General features: G+C 43.9%; 1 protein-coding gene across 3 annotated transcripts in view; it reads right to left on the bottom strand.

Annotated features, from left to right (window-relative positions):
- Nucleotides 1-12,443, bottom strand: part of med21 (mediator complex subunit 21) — a 67,933-nt gene that overhangs the window by 46,929 nt on the left and 8,561 nt on the right. For 2 of the 3 annotated variants that reach the window (XR_013886855.1, XR_013886856.1), the window contains exon 4: nt 1,994-2,228. Coding sequence is in view for 1 of the 3 variants with exons in the window: in XM_080191396.1 (XP_080047522.1) it covers nt 2,052-2,228 (177 nt within the window). In the remaining 2 variants the exon portion in view is untranslated. Of the gene's footprint in view, nt 1-409; nt 2,229-12,443 lie in introns of those variants that run through there. The other variant, XM_080191396.1, reaches the window with a different exon arrangement.

The raw sequence follows: 12,443 nt of genomic DNA, 5'->3' as shown, positions 1-12,443 counted from the left end.
ATGAAGTTACTATGAAATTCCCCTAATCGCCACAGACCGCGCCTAACATCTTTCAGAATGTGGGAGGAAACCCACGCAGACACAGGGAGAACATGGGACTGTGATCCAAGCCTCTGGTGCTAACCACTGTGCGACCGTGCCGCTCATAGGGTAGTTGTGGACTCGACAACTTTAAGGGCGTTCAAATGGTCATTTGATAGGCATATAGATAACACTGGAATAGTTTAGGTTAGAGAGTCATTAAATTGGTTCCACTGATCGGCGCAACATCGAGGGCCAAGGGCCTGTACTGCACTGTAATGTTCTAGAACTGATAGCAGGAGGAGGAAAATGGTCCTGATCTTTTACATGGCCAATGCTGCCTAATCCCTCTCATTTTGCCAAGATCTTGGGAGCTGAACAAAGAAAGATAGGCACAGTAGTATTGTGAGTCATGCATAAACTAACTGTCTTAAGGAGTTAAACATATCTTGATGTGTGAAAACAAAGAATTTGGATGCCGCAATGACCATCCCATAAAAAAATGTCAAGTATAATTTATCGTATTACGCAAGTTCTTTAATTTTTTAACTTGAATTCTTTTCAACAAAACGTCAAGGTGCCACAAATGCTTTGCAACAATGTACAACCACAGAATATAGCCGATGCATCATCGGCACAATGTAACCCAGCTGGAACGATTCCCCCACGAGCTAACAGTGTGGGAGGAGAAGGGGAATAAGGTTCAAAAGCAGACTCGCATCAGTTCTGAATGTAACAACTCCTGTCTGACGCATATCCACAACCTGATTAGACCAAAGCTCAGCTACTCAATCAGCAAGTCCATTCTAAAGACAATGCAAGGCATGCAATCAGGGTGAACTGGTAACAGAGTAACATCTGGGTTCTGCTAACACAGCCGTGTTTGCAAGGCATAGATCCTCAGCTGCCTTAGCAGGAGCAGGATCTGCTTCTCGCCAGCCGCAAGAACAGGGGTCACTGGGGATGTGGAAAAGCATGGGGTTCTCACCCTCATCTCCTCAGCGAAGCACTACATTGCCTGTGCATTGTCCAGAGGGTAGATTCATATCAGTAGTGACAGCCCCCCATACACCCACAGCAGCACCATCTGTGCTCATGAAAACCATTAAACTGAGCTTCGGGTAGGGTTGCCAACTGTGATTATGAGTATTCCTGCAGCTTTCATTTGACAACCAACACATCCATCTGTGTAACGCACTGTCTTCCTACACCAATTAAAAAGCAAAAGAACTCATTACCTAATTGGATCATGTTTGACTATCAGCCAAATAGCCTTGTTCATCCATTTTCAATATTTTTGTATCTGGTAAAGAGCAATACTCTTTTTTTTGCCCCAACCTACCTTTTCAATGTTTCTATAATGCTTCAGGGTCACACAGCAGTGTCCTGGAAATTGGTCCTCAGTTCCTGAAGATCCCAGGCCAATCCTGAGGTATCTACCTTAGACACATCTCACTCTCCCCAGAAGCTTCCAAGCTGCTAATAATTACATGGCCACAACCACTCTTAATGTTTGGATTCCAACACGATACTGAGCTTACAACCAAGACAGTAACACAGCACGAGGATAAAGGTCACCCAATTAGCCTCAAGACTGGGGATGCAGGTTTCAGAATTTTAAATATTAGAGAAGACCACACTGTTTGGAAGAGCTTAATTTATCCGTTTGCAACCAGATTCCCAAAGAACGGGACGCACCTTCAATCACGGAGATCCCAAAACATATCCCTAAATTTTTAAAAAACTGAATGCTGACCAAAATAGGCGGGATGGGGAGGGGATGAATGAGGAAGTGAAGGAACACTCTTATTTACTGACTTGGAAATGTATCTCCAGATTAATTTACACAGCCAAAATGTTTTTTTTTGAGCCCCTGGGAAGAATAAATTTTAACTTTGGTGCTGACATTTTACCCATCTTACAAAAACCTTTTCCTCTACCCGTCTGCCTATGAAATAAAAGCTGCAGTTACTTTTTCCACAGGAAGTGTAGATCACACCATCAGTTTCTGATCAGGGCACTGGCTGCTGCTATGATTCGGGCACATGCTGACTGCGACTGTTGCTTCTGGTCCCAAGCTGTGACTGGGCAATGTCCGCTAACGCGCTCTGTATCTTCTCCAGCAGCACGTCACCCCGGTAAACAACCTCCTCCAGCAGGGCTGCAGCCTCATGGTTCTCCTCTTCCAGCTGACGTAAGCTCGCAGCCTAGAAGTTGGGAGACACAACAGGGTTATTCCATACACTCAATGCATTTACCCAACACAAGACATTTTTAGTGCAGACTACTGCACGTTACTAGACAGAGGTTTCACTGTTAAAACATAGCAAGCCACTGGGGCTCTTTTGGTGATGATTAAAAACACCCATGGAACACAGTGAAGACTAGGGGAATTGTCCCAGTGCCAATACCTGTCCTTCAGCTGACATTTTGGGATCTTACTTTGTACAAGCTATTTGCTGCATTTCCACATCACAAAGCAACGACCTTCACAAGCTCTTCATTGGTGATATCCTCAGACTGTGACATCTCCTACGTAAATGCAAGTTCTTGCCTTCTTTGTTTCTTATTGCAATCGCTTTCTTCAGCATCACCCTCTGGAAGTGAATTGCTTAATAGCTGCCATAACACAGCACTGGAAATTGCAACATTTTGACTTTCACACTTTCTTGCCTGGTTCATGTTATGCAAGGAAGGTTATATACTTAATCTGTTTATGGCAGCAGAGCTTGCAATTTATTAACTGTTTGCCCAAATCCTTGGGGCCGATTGTATTTTGGGTTTCAGATACAGCATATAGCACGAGGCCTAATTACACTATAATTGCCCAAGCCTAGACTAGCTGTCGCCCAAAGTAAATAAAATGATTGAAGAAAAACACAGCACTGGGCGACCAGCTCCAAGTAATAAACAAGCTCCCACCCATGATGCCACCTGCAATCCTGTCTGTAAGTGAAGGTTCAGAGTGCCAATGTGCAGACAAATAATTTGACTTTCCTGCGCTAAGGGTCAGATGTAATTGAACATAAGAACATAAGGAATAGGAGCAGGAGTAGGCCATCTAGCCCTTCGAGCCTGCCCCACCATTCAATAAGATCATGGCTGATCTGAAGTGGATCAGTTCCACTTTCCCGCTTTCTCCCCATAACTCTTAATTCCCCTGTCTATCAGAAACCTATCTACTCGTGACTTAAATATATTTAGCGAGGCAGCCTCCACCACTTCAATGGGCAGAGAATTCCAAAGACTCACCACCCTTTGAGTGAAGAAGTTCCTCCTCAACTCCGATCTAAACTGCACCCCCCCCCCCCTTATTTTGAGGCTGTGCCCTCCAGTTCTGCTATCTTTTCTAAGCGGGAAGAATCTCTCTACCTCTACCCTATCCATCCCCTTCATTATCTTATATGTCTCTATAAGGTCCCCCCCCATCCTTCTAAACTCCGAGTACAGACCCAGTCTATTCAACCTCTCCTCATAGGCTAACCCCCTCATCTCCGGTATCAGCCTAGTGAACCTTCTCCGCACTCCCTCCAAGGCCAATATATCCTTCCGCAAATGCGGTGACCAAAACTGCACACAGTACTCCAGTTGCGGCCTCACCAGTACCCTGTACAATTGCAGCAAGTCCTCCCTGCTTTTATATTCTATCCCCCTCGCTATGAAGGCCAACATTCCATTCACCTTCTTGATCACCTGCTGCACCTGCAGACTGGGTTTTTGCGATTCGTGCACAAGGACCCCCAGGTTCCTCTGCACCGTAGCATGCTGCAGCTTTTCGACTTTTAAATAATAATCCCTCCTACTATTATTTCTGCCGAAGTGGATAACCTCACATTTGCTAACATTATACTCCATCTGCCAGGTCCTCGTCCACTCACTCAGCCTATCCAGATCTCTCTGCAGACTTTCCGCACCTTCCACGCAATTTGCTTTTCCACTCATCATTGCGTCATCAGCAAATTTCGTTACCCTACACTCAGCCCCCTCCTCCAGATCATCTATGTAAATAGTAAACAGTTGAGGCCGCAGCACCGATCCCTGCGGCACTCCACTAGTCACCAACTGCCAGCCAGAATAGCACCCACTGATTCCAACTTTCTGCTTCCTATTAGACAACCAATCCTCTATCCATGCTAACACCTTACCCCCAACTCTGTGCACCCTAACCTTTTGCAGCAACCTTTTGTGAGGCACCTTATCAAACACCTTTTGGAAATCTAAAAACACCACATCCACCGGTTCCCCTCTGTCTACCGCACTAGTCGCATCCTCATAGAAATCCAATAAATTCGTTAAACATGACTTCCCCTTAACAAATCCGTGCTGCGTCTGCTTTATCAAACCATTCTTTTCTAAGTGCCTTGCTATTTCTTCTTTGATGGCGGATTCTAGCATTTTTCCAACTATGGATGTTAAACTAACCGACCTATAATTCTCTGCCTTTTGTCTGCTACCTTTTTTAAACAGCAGCGTAACATTAGCCATTTTCCAATCTTCCTGCACTTCACCGGAGTCCAGCAAATTTTGATAAGTAATTACTAAGGCATCCGCTATCACCTCTGCCATTTCTTTCAGAACCCTGGGATGCATTCCATCCGGTCCTGGGGACATGTCTACCTTCAGTTCCGTTAGCCTATCAAGCACTACCTCTTTAGTGACAGTAATCACATTAAGGACCTCATCTCCTACCATCCTCCTATCTTTAATATCTGGCAAGCTATTTGTGTCGTCCTCCGTGAAGACCGACACAAAAAGCTAATTTAAAGCCTCAGCCGTTTCCTCATCACCCACCGCTAAATCGCCTCCCTCATCCTCCAAGGGTCCAACATTCACTCTAGCCAGTCTCCTCCTCTTTATATATTTGTAAAAACTTTTACTATCATTTTTTATATTTAGAGCTAGTTTAGCTTCATACTGTCTTTCCTTTCTTTATCACTTTCTTAGTCATTCTTTGTTGTTTTTTAGATCTTTCCCAATCTTCTAATCGCCCACCATTTTTAGCTGCTCTGAACGCATCAGCTTTTAATTTAATACTCTCCTTTATTTCCTTCGATAACCACGGCTGGTTAGTCCTTCTTTACCATCGGAATATATTTCTACTGAGTACCGAAAAAGATCTCCTTAAAAATCCTCCACTGTTCCTCAGCCGTCCTACCAACCAATCTGTGCCCCCAATCTACATTCACCAAATTGGCGAGTTTCACAGAGGTTTGGGTCATGTTGGCTCAGGTCAGGGACTCCCCATGCTAAATATCAGGGGCAATCAGTGAAGTCCATGCTGGTTAGGGCCATGTCGACTCAAGCCAGGGTCTACCCGTGCTAAACATCAATGAGGTGGAAAATAAAAAGCGCTGTTTGCATGTGTTCGGTTTTGGATTTACAGATAAAGAACATTAGGCCTGGGCAGCCAACCTCAATTCTCATTCTATAACCAGCTCATATTGAAGACAACTAATCTTCCGAGGTATTTCCTTGCACAATTTGCTCTCATAGCCAGCCTTCCATTTTGCATCTTTTATACAAGGGGTATCAAAACTGCCCAGACTGTGGGTGGCACAGCGGTTAGCACTGCTGCCTCACAGCACCAGGACCTGGATTTGATTCACAGTTGGGTCACTTTCTGTGTGGAATCTGCATGTTCTCCCTGGGTTTGCATGGGTTTCTTCCTGGTGCTCCAGTTTCCTCCTACAAACCAAATGACGTGCTGGTTAGGTGCATTGGCCATGCTAAATTCTCTGTCAGTGTACCACTTAGTGTGGTGACTAGGGGATTTTCACAGTAACTTGTTTTTAAGTTTATTTATTAGTGTCACAAGTAGGCTTACACTGCAATGACGTTACTATGAAAACACTTCATCGCAGTGTTAATGTAAACCTACTTGTGACACTAATAAATAAACTTTAAACCATATCCTAATTCAGAACAGGTCTTCTTCATTTATAGAATCCCTCCAGCACAGAAGGCCATTCAGCCCATCGAGTCTGTACCAACCACAATCCCACCCCGACCCTATTCCCATAGCCCCACACATCTACCCTGCTAATCCCGCTGACACGAGGGTCAATTTTAGCATGGCCAATCAACCTAACCTGCATATCTTTGGACTGAGGGGGGAAACCGGAGCGCACAGAGGAAACCCATGCAGACATGGGGAGAACATGCAAACTCCACACACAGTGACACAAGCCGGGAATTGAACCGGGTCCCTGGTGCTGTGAGGCAGTAGTGCTAATCATTGTGCCACCCCATAATCCTGTGATCACAGACCTATATGAGTCCTGAATCCAGGAACACCGCAATTTTAAAATACTCATTTTGGATTTCAAGGCTTCAATGAGAATTTTAAAAAAAGTCATGATTGTTCACCTGGGTTTCTTGCAGCTATGACCTGGAGATCAATTTTTAAATCTTGGAAACTCCATGCTCCCTGACGGGTTAGTAATTATAATTATCCACACTCTCTGCACAAACAGGAATTTAAAACTATTTCAAACAACGGCATTCGACATGCTTGGCTTCCTTGGTCAGAACATTGAATACAGGAGTTAAGATGTCTTGTTGAAGTTGTACAAGATATTGGTAAGGCCACACTTGGAATACAGTATGCAATTCTGGTCACCCTATTATAGAAAGGATATTATTAAACTAGAAAGAGTGCGGAAAAGATTTACTAGGATGCCAACCAGAATTTAATGGTTTGAGTTATAAGGAGAGGCTGGATAAACTGGGACTTTTTTCTCTGGAGCGTAGAGGCTGAGGGGTGATCTTATAGAGGTCCATAAAATAATGAGGGACACAGATCAACTACATAGTCAACATATTTCCCCAAAGGTAGGGGAGTCTAAAACTAGAGGGCACAAGTTTAAGGTGAGAGGGGAGAGATACAAAAGTGTCTAGAGGGGCAACTTTTTTTTTTACACAAAGGGTGGTAAGTATCTGGAACAAGCTGCCAAGAGGTAGTAGTAGAGGCGGGTACAATTTTGTCTTTTAAAAATCATTTAGACAGTTACATGGGTAAGTTGTTATCGAGGGATATGGGCCAAATGCAGGCAATTAGGATTAGCTTAGGGTTTTTAAAAAAAAAGTGACAAGTTGGGCCTGTTTCCATGCGGTAAACCTCTATGGCTCAAGGACAAGGCAGAAGTTAATTTCTACAAGGTATGATAAAACTGGTTCCTTTTAAAGGCACAATCATTTACCAAGCTCTGCAGAATAAATTTAGATGCATTTTTAATTGCCTCAAGCACGAGAGCACTATGAAGGATATGAAACAGATTTGAGTTTCCCATGTTGTGGTACTGTGAGGTGTGTCACTTAGGAAAATATAACAGCATAGATTGCCCTGTTAGCCAAACTATTTAACAGGAAAGTTATTTGCAGTTTCCATGGCAAATAGGTAAATATTAGTGATATTGCTAGACTCTAAATGAATCAGTTTAAGTGATAATTACAAGGCTAGCTCATTGCTAAGACAGAATTTATCACATAAAATGAAATATTGCAGATGCTGGAAATGTGAAATAAAAACTTCAGTATTTTTGTTTATTTAGAGAGTCAAATATGACTTCACTTCGCAAGCGTTCTGAAGGAGGGGAGTCATACTGGACACAAAACTTTAACTCTGTTTCTCTCTCCACATGCTGTCAGACCTGAAGAACTTAAAGCAGCTCCAGAAATACACAGGCCACTTCTGAAATGCAGTAACAGACAGTGAGCACGTAGGTACAGGTCACTGATTTTGTTCACACCAAGGTCCCAGAATGGGTGGCATGGTAGCAGTGGTTAGCACTGCTGCTTCACAGCTCCAGGGACCTGGGTTCGATTCCCAGCTTGGGTCACTGTCTGTGTGGAGTTTGCACATTCTCCTTGTGTCTGCGTGGGTTTCCTCCAGGTGCTCCGGTTTCCTCCCACAGTCCAAAGATGTGCGGGTTAGGTTGATTGGCCATGCTAAAATTGCCCCTTAGTGTCCTGGGATGTGTAAGTTAGAGAGATTAGCAGATAAATGTGTAGTGATATGGGGACAGGGCCTGGGTGGGATTGTGCTCAGTGCAGACTCAATGGGCCGAAGGGCCCATTTCTGCACTGTAGGGTTCTATGTTCTATAAACACCAGTTCAGCTCATTTGCTTTTTTCTGCTGGCAGTCATTCAGGAAGGAATGTCAGATATAACATGGTGAGCACATAATGCAATGAATTACAACTGGGGCACAGTAACTGATAGACAATCACAGGGGCCATTCCAAAACAGCAAAGCTCCGCATCCTGCACTGAGGTGCACCGGGAGCCAGTGTGGATCTTCAGTAAAGCTTGAGAACCAGGCGGGAGAGCATCCTGTTTCTCTTCAGTTACTGGCACAGGATCTTTGAACCATTCACTGAACAACTGGGTGCAACTTTGGCTTGTACAATTCAACCAAACAGGTCATGGTGCAAATATTTCTGCACTTTACAATTTGTCCACTCTCTGTGGAAGTGAGGTCCAGATTTTCACTATTCTCTGGGTAAAGAAATTTCTTCTGAATTCCCCACTGGATTTATTAATGACCACCTTTCCCGGTTTTCTCAACTCCGCAACATAAGAACATAAGAAATAGGAGCAGGAGTAGGCCATCTAGCCCTTCGAGCCTGCCCCGCCATTCAATAAGATCATGGCTGATCTGAAGTGGCTCAGTTCCACATTCCCGCCTTCTCCCCATAACCCTTAATCCCCTTGCCTATCAAAAACCTATCTACCCGCGTCTTAAAAATATTGAGCGAGGCAGCCTCCGCCACTTCAACGGGCAGAGAATTCCAGAGATTCACCATCCTTTGAGTGAAGAAGTTCCTCCTCAACTCCGTTCTAAACCACCCCCCTTTTATCTTGAGGCTGTGCCCCCTAGTCCTACTGTCTTTTCTGAGCAGGAAGAGCCTCTCCACCTCTATCCTATCCATCCCATTCAACATCTTATATGTCTCAATGAGATCGCCCCTCATTCTTCTAAACTCTAACGAGTACAAGCCTAGTTTATTCAGCCTCTCCTCATAGCTCAACCCCCTCAATTCCGGTATCAGCCTAGTGAACCTCCTCTGCACTCCCTCCAAGGCCAAAATATCCTTGCGTAACTGCGGCGACCAAAACTGCACACAGTACTCCAGCTGCGGCCTCACCAGTGCCCTGTACAGTTGCAGCAAGACATCCTTACTTTTATATTCAATCCCCCTCGCTATGAAGGCCAGCATCCCATTCGCCTTCCTGACCACCTGCTGCACCTGCAGGCTGGGTTTTTGCGACTCATGCACAAGGACCCCGAGGTCCCTCTGCACCGTAGCATGCTGCAGTTTTTCGCCATGTAAGTAGTAGTCCTTCCTACCAAAGTGGACAACTTCACACTTGCCAACATTAAATTCCATTTGCCAGTTCCTGGCCCATTCGCCCAGCCTATCTAGATCCCTGTGCAGACTTTCCACACCCTCCGCACAATTTGCCGTTCCACCAATCTTGGTGTCATCAGCAAATTTCGACATCTTACACTCGGTTCCCTCCTCCAGATCATCTATATAAATGGTAAATAGCTGATGCCCCAGCACCGGCCCCTGAGGCACTCCACTAGTCACCAACCGCCAATCCGAATAGCACCCATTGACCCCCACTGCAAGTAGAAAGATTTTCTCTACAGCTACCCCTGCAAATCCTTCCATAATTCTAAAGGCCTTTGACAAGCCATCACTCAGCCTTTTCTTTTTTTTTGAAAAAAAACATTAAAAATGCTAAAAGAGTCCCTTTAGCCTTTCCTCATCAAGTGTAACCTGTTCATTGCAACTTGAATTTAAATTCTGTAACTTTTAAATTACTTATAAACATGTTCCTTGAAATGTGGAATTCCCCCTCCTATTCGCACTCGGATATACTCTGCAGCAACTTTACATCCTCTCATTCCCTTGCCAAGACGTCCTTGTGTGTTCAGAGGACGAATGGTTTGCAGGAAAGCAGCACCATGCAGTGGTCTGGTCAGGTTATGGCAAGGCACAAAGCAACAAACTCAACTACCAGTTAAAGGTTTGGCTTCACTCTCTTGCTATTTCAGACAACCACTGATTCAGTCAGTGACTGAAGAAAACCAGCAGAAAACACAAACAAAATAGGGACAACTCCCTCTGCTGTTGCCAACTGGGTTTAACTTTTACACTGAGTTTACAATCCTCAACATCCTCCATCTGTTACCATCAATCTCCTTCTACCCAAAACCAGAATTGTCCTTTCCCAGTTTTCTCCCAATTACATTTTCCTTCTGTTCTTTCTCCATAACACAACCATATATTTAACCCCAATTACTATAAAACTGAAGTTACCCACATGCTTCCCGCTACTGGAAATGTTTTGCACAGCTGTACATACATCATTACCCTAAGTGACACTTACAGGGAGAAAGTGCAAAGATGTCAAAACAAATACTGTGACTTTACAGCTCAGTGAGAGCCAAAAAATAAATCAAAATACTTGAGATACGAGTAAAAAGAACAGAAAACATTGAGAACAGATGTACTCTATGAGTGACGTAGATTCTTTCGAATTCTCTCTTGGATTACTGACTTATATATACGGTCACTAGTTCTGGTCTCCCACTCAAGTGGAAACATCACCCTCACTCTCACTCTGTTAAACTCTTCCATGTTTTGAAGATCTCTAATCAGTCAACCCTCGCTCTGTTAAAAGCAAATTTCCAGACGGTGGAACTGAAACCAAAAGAGAAAATGCTGGAAAATCTCAACAGGTCTGGCAGTATCTGTAAGGAGAGAAAAGAGCTGATGTTTTGAGTTCTGATGACAAAGGGTCACCTGGACTTGAAACATCAGCTCTCACCCCTCCGTCTGTTGTTTTTCTAGAGAAGAGAACCCCAGTCTATTTTGTCTTTTTGATAGTTAGAACCTTTCCAAACAGAAATACTGGAGAAAACTAAGTGATTGCATCAATCTTATTAAATGGGAGCAAATTGGGATTCAGTTCCCTAACTAACTAATCTGTCTTGAGTATTACGCCATTTACTTTCCGGTTCTGTGACTCACTGTCACTTGTCGTCACAATGTCAACTGCAGATAATTTGAGATGTACCACGTAGGTTCAGTTTCACGTTTGACCCAGCAACATTTACTAACACTGGACTGAAAAATCATTTTTAGCAGTTAACAAGCATGCACATTGCAAAACATGTTCAGTACTCCACAAAGCTAATCTACTCTTCTCTCATTTCAGTAAGGACTGCCACTTGCTTTCAGTGTCTGTTCTTTTATTGCAACTAGTTAACTCACAGCAGTTTTGTTTAACTGCACGTTGGCAAATCAAGAAATAGAACTTGCACGCTTTCCTTTTTTTTCCCAAATACTGTGAATTTGAATCAAATGGTTAGGCAGTCACCATGCTCTTCACACACTGCTCTAGCTACAAGCCGGGCACTTTCTCCAGCCCAGGGACTGCTTGCAAAGCTGTAGCAGCAGACTCGGCTCAGCACTGGCACAGATCTACAAAACAATGCCCACTTCAGACCTGGCACAGAAAGAACCACTTGATGGTGCCCTACGTAAAATAAAAGAATGGCGGATAGCTTTCCAAAAACGTCATGGATTTCAGGGAGGCGTATAGTCAGAGGTTTACAGCAGGGGAACAGGCCCTTCGGCCCAACTTGTCCATGCTGCCCTTTTTTTAAAACCACTAAGCTAGTCCCAATTACCCACACCTGGCCCATATCTCTCTATACCTATCTTACCCATGTAACTGTCGAAATGCTTTTTCAAAGACAAAATTGTACCCGCTTCTACCTCTGGCAGCTTGTTCCAGACACTCACCACCCTTTGTGTGGAAAAATTGTCCCTGCGCCTTTTTGTATCTCTCCCCTCACACCTTAAACCTATGCCCTCTAGTTTTAGACTTCCCTATCTTTGGGAAAAGATATTGACTATCTAGCTGTTCTGTGCCCCTCATTATTTTGTAGACCTCTATAAGATCACCCCTAAGTCTCCTACCTTATTGAGGGTGGAGTAGGGTAAAGGAATGGTGGGGTGGGGGGTGTGCAGTATGAGAGATGGCAAGGATCTGCATTGTAGACTGGTCAGAAAAGCGAGAACTCATGGGATACACAGAAAAGTGGCAAGTTGGATCCAGAATTGGCTCAGTGGCAGGAAACAAAGGCTGATGGATGTTTTTGTAAAACAGCTTCAGTGATGTTCCAAAGGGCAACAAGTTGTAACTTTTGCTATTTGTTGTATACATTAATGATTTAGATTTAAATGTGGGAGACATGATTGGGAAATTTGCAGAGGACACAAAAATTAGTTGTGTAGTTGATAGTGAAGAGGACAGCTATCAATGTCAGAATGAAATTAATGGTTTGGTTCATTGGATAGTGGAGTGGCAAATCTGGAAAAGTGCGAGGGCAAACCAAGCAAGGG

Source organism: Carcharhinus amblyrhynchos, chromosome 6, assembly GCF_965287045.1.
Source record: "Carcharhinus amblyrhynchos chromosome 6, sCarAmb.v2.hapA, whole genome shotgun sequence".
Taxonomy (NCBI): domain Eukaryota; kingdom Metazoa; phylum Chordata; class Chondrichthyes; order Carcharhiniformes; family Carcharhinidae; genus Carcharhinus; species Carcharhinus amblyrhynchos.
Note: the sequence above shows the minus strand (reverse complement) of the source record. Positions and strands in the feature narration are given on the sequence as shown.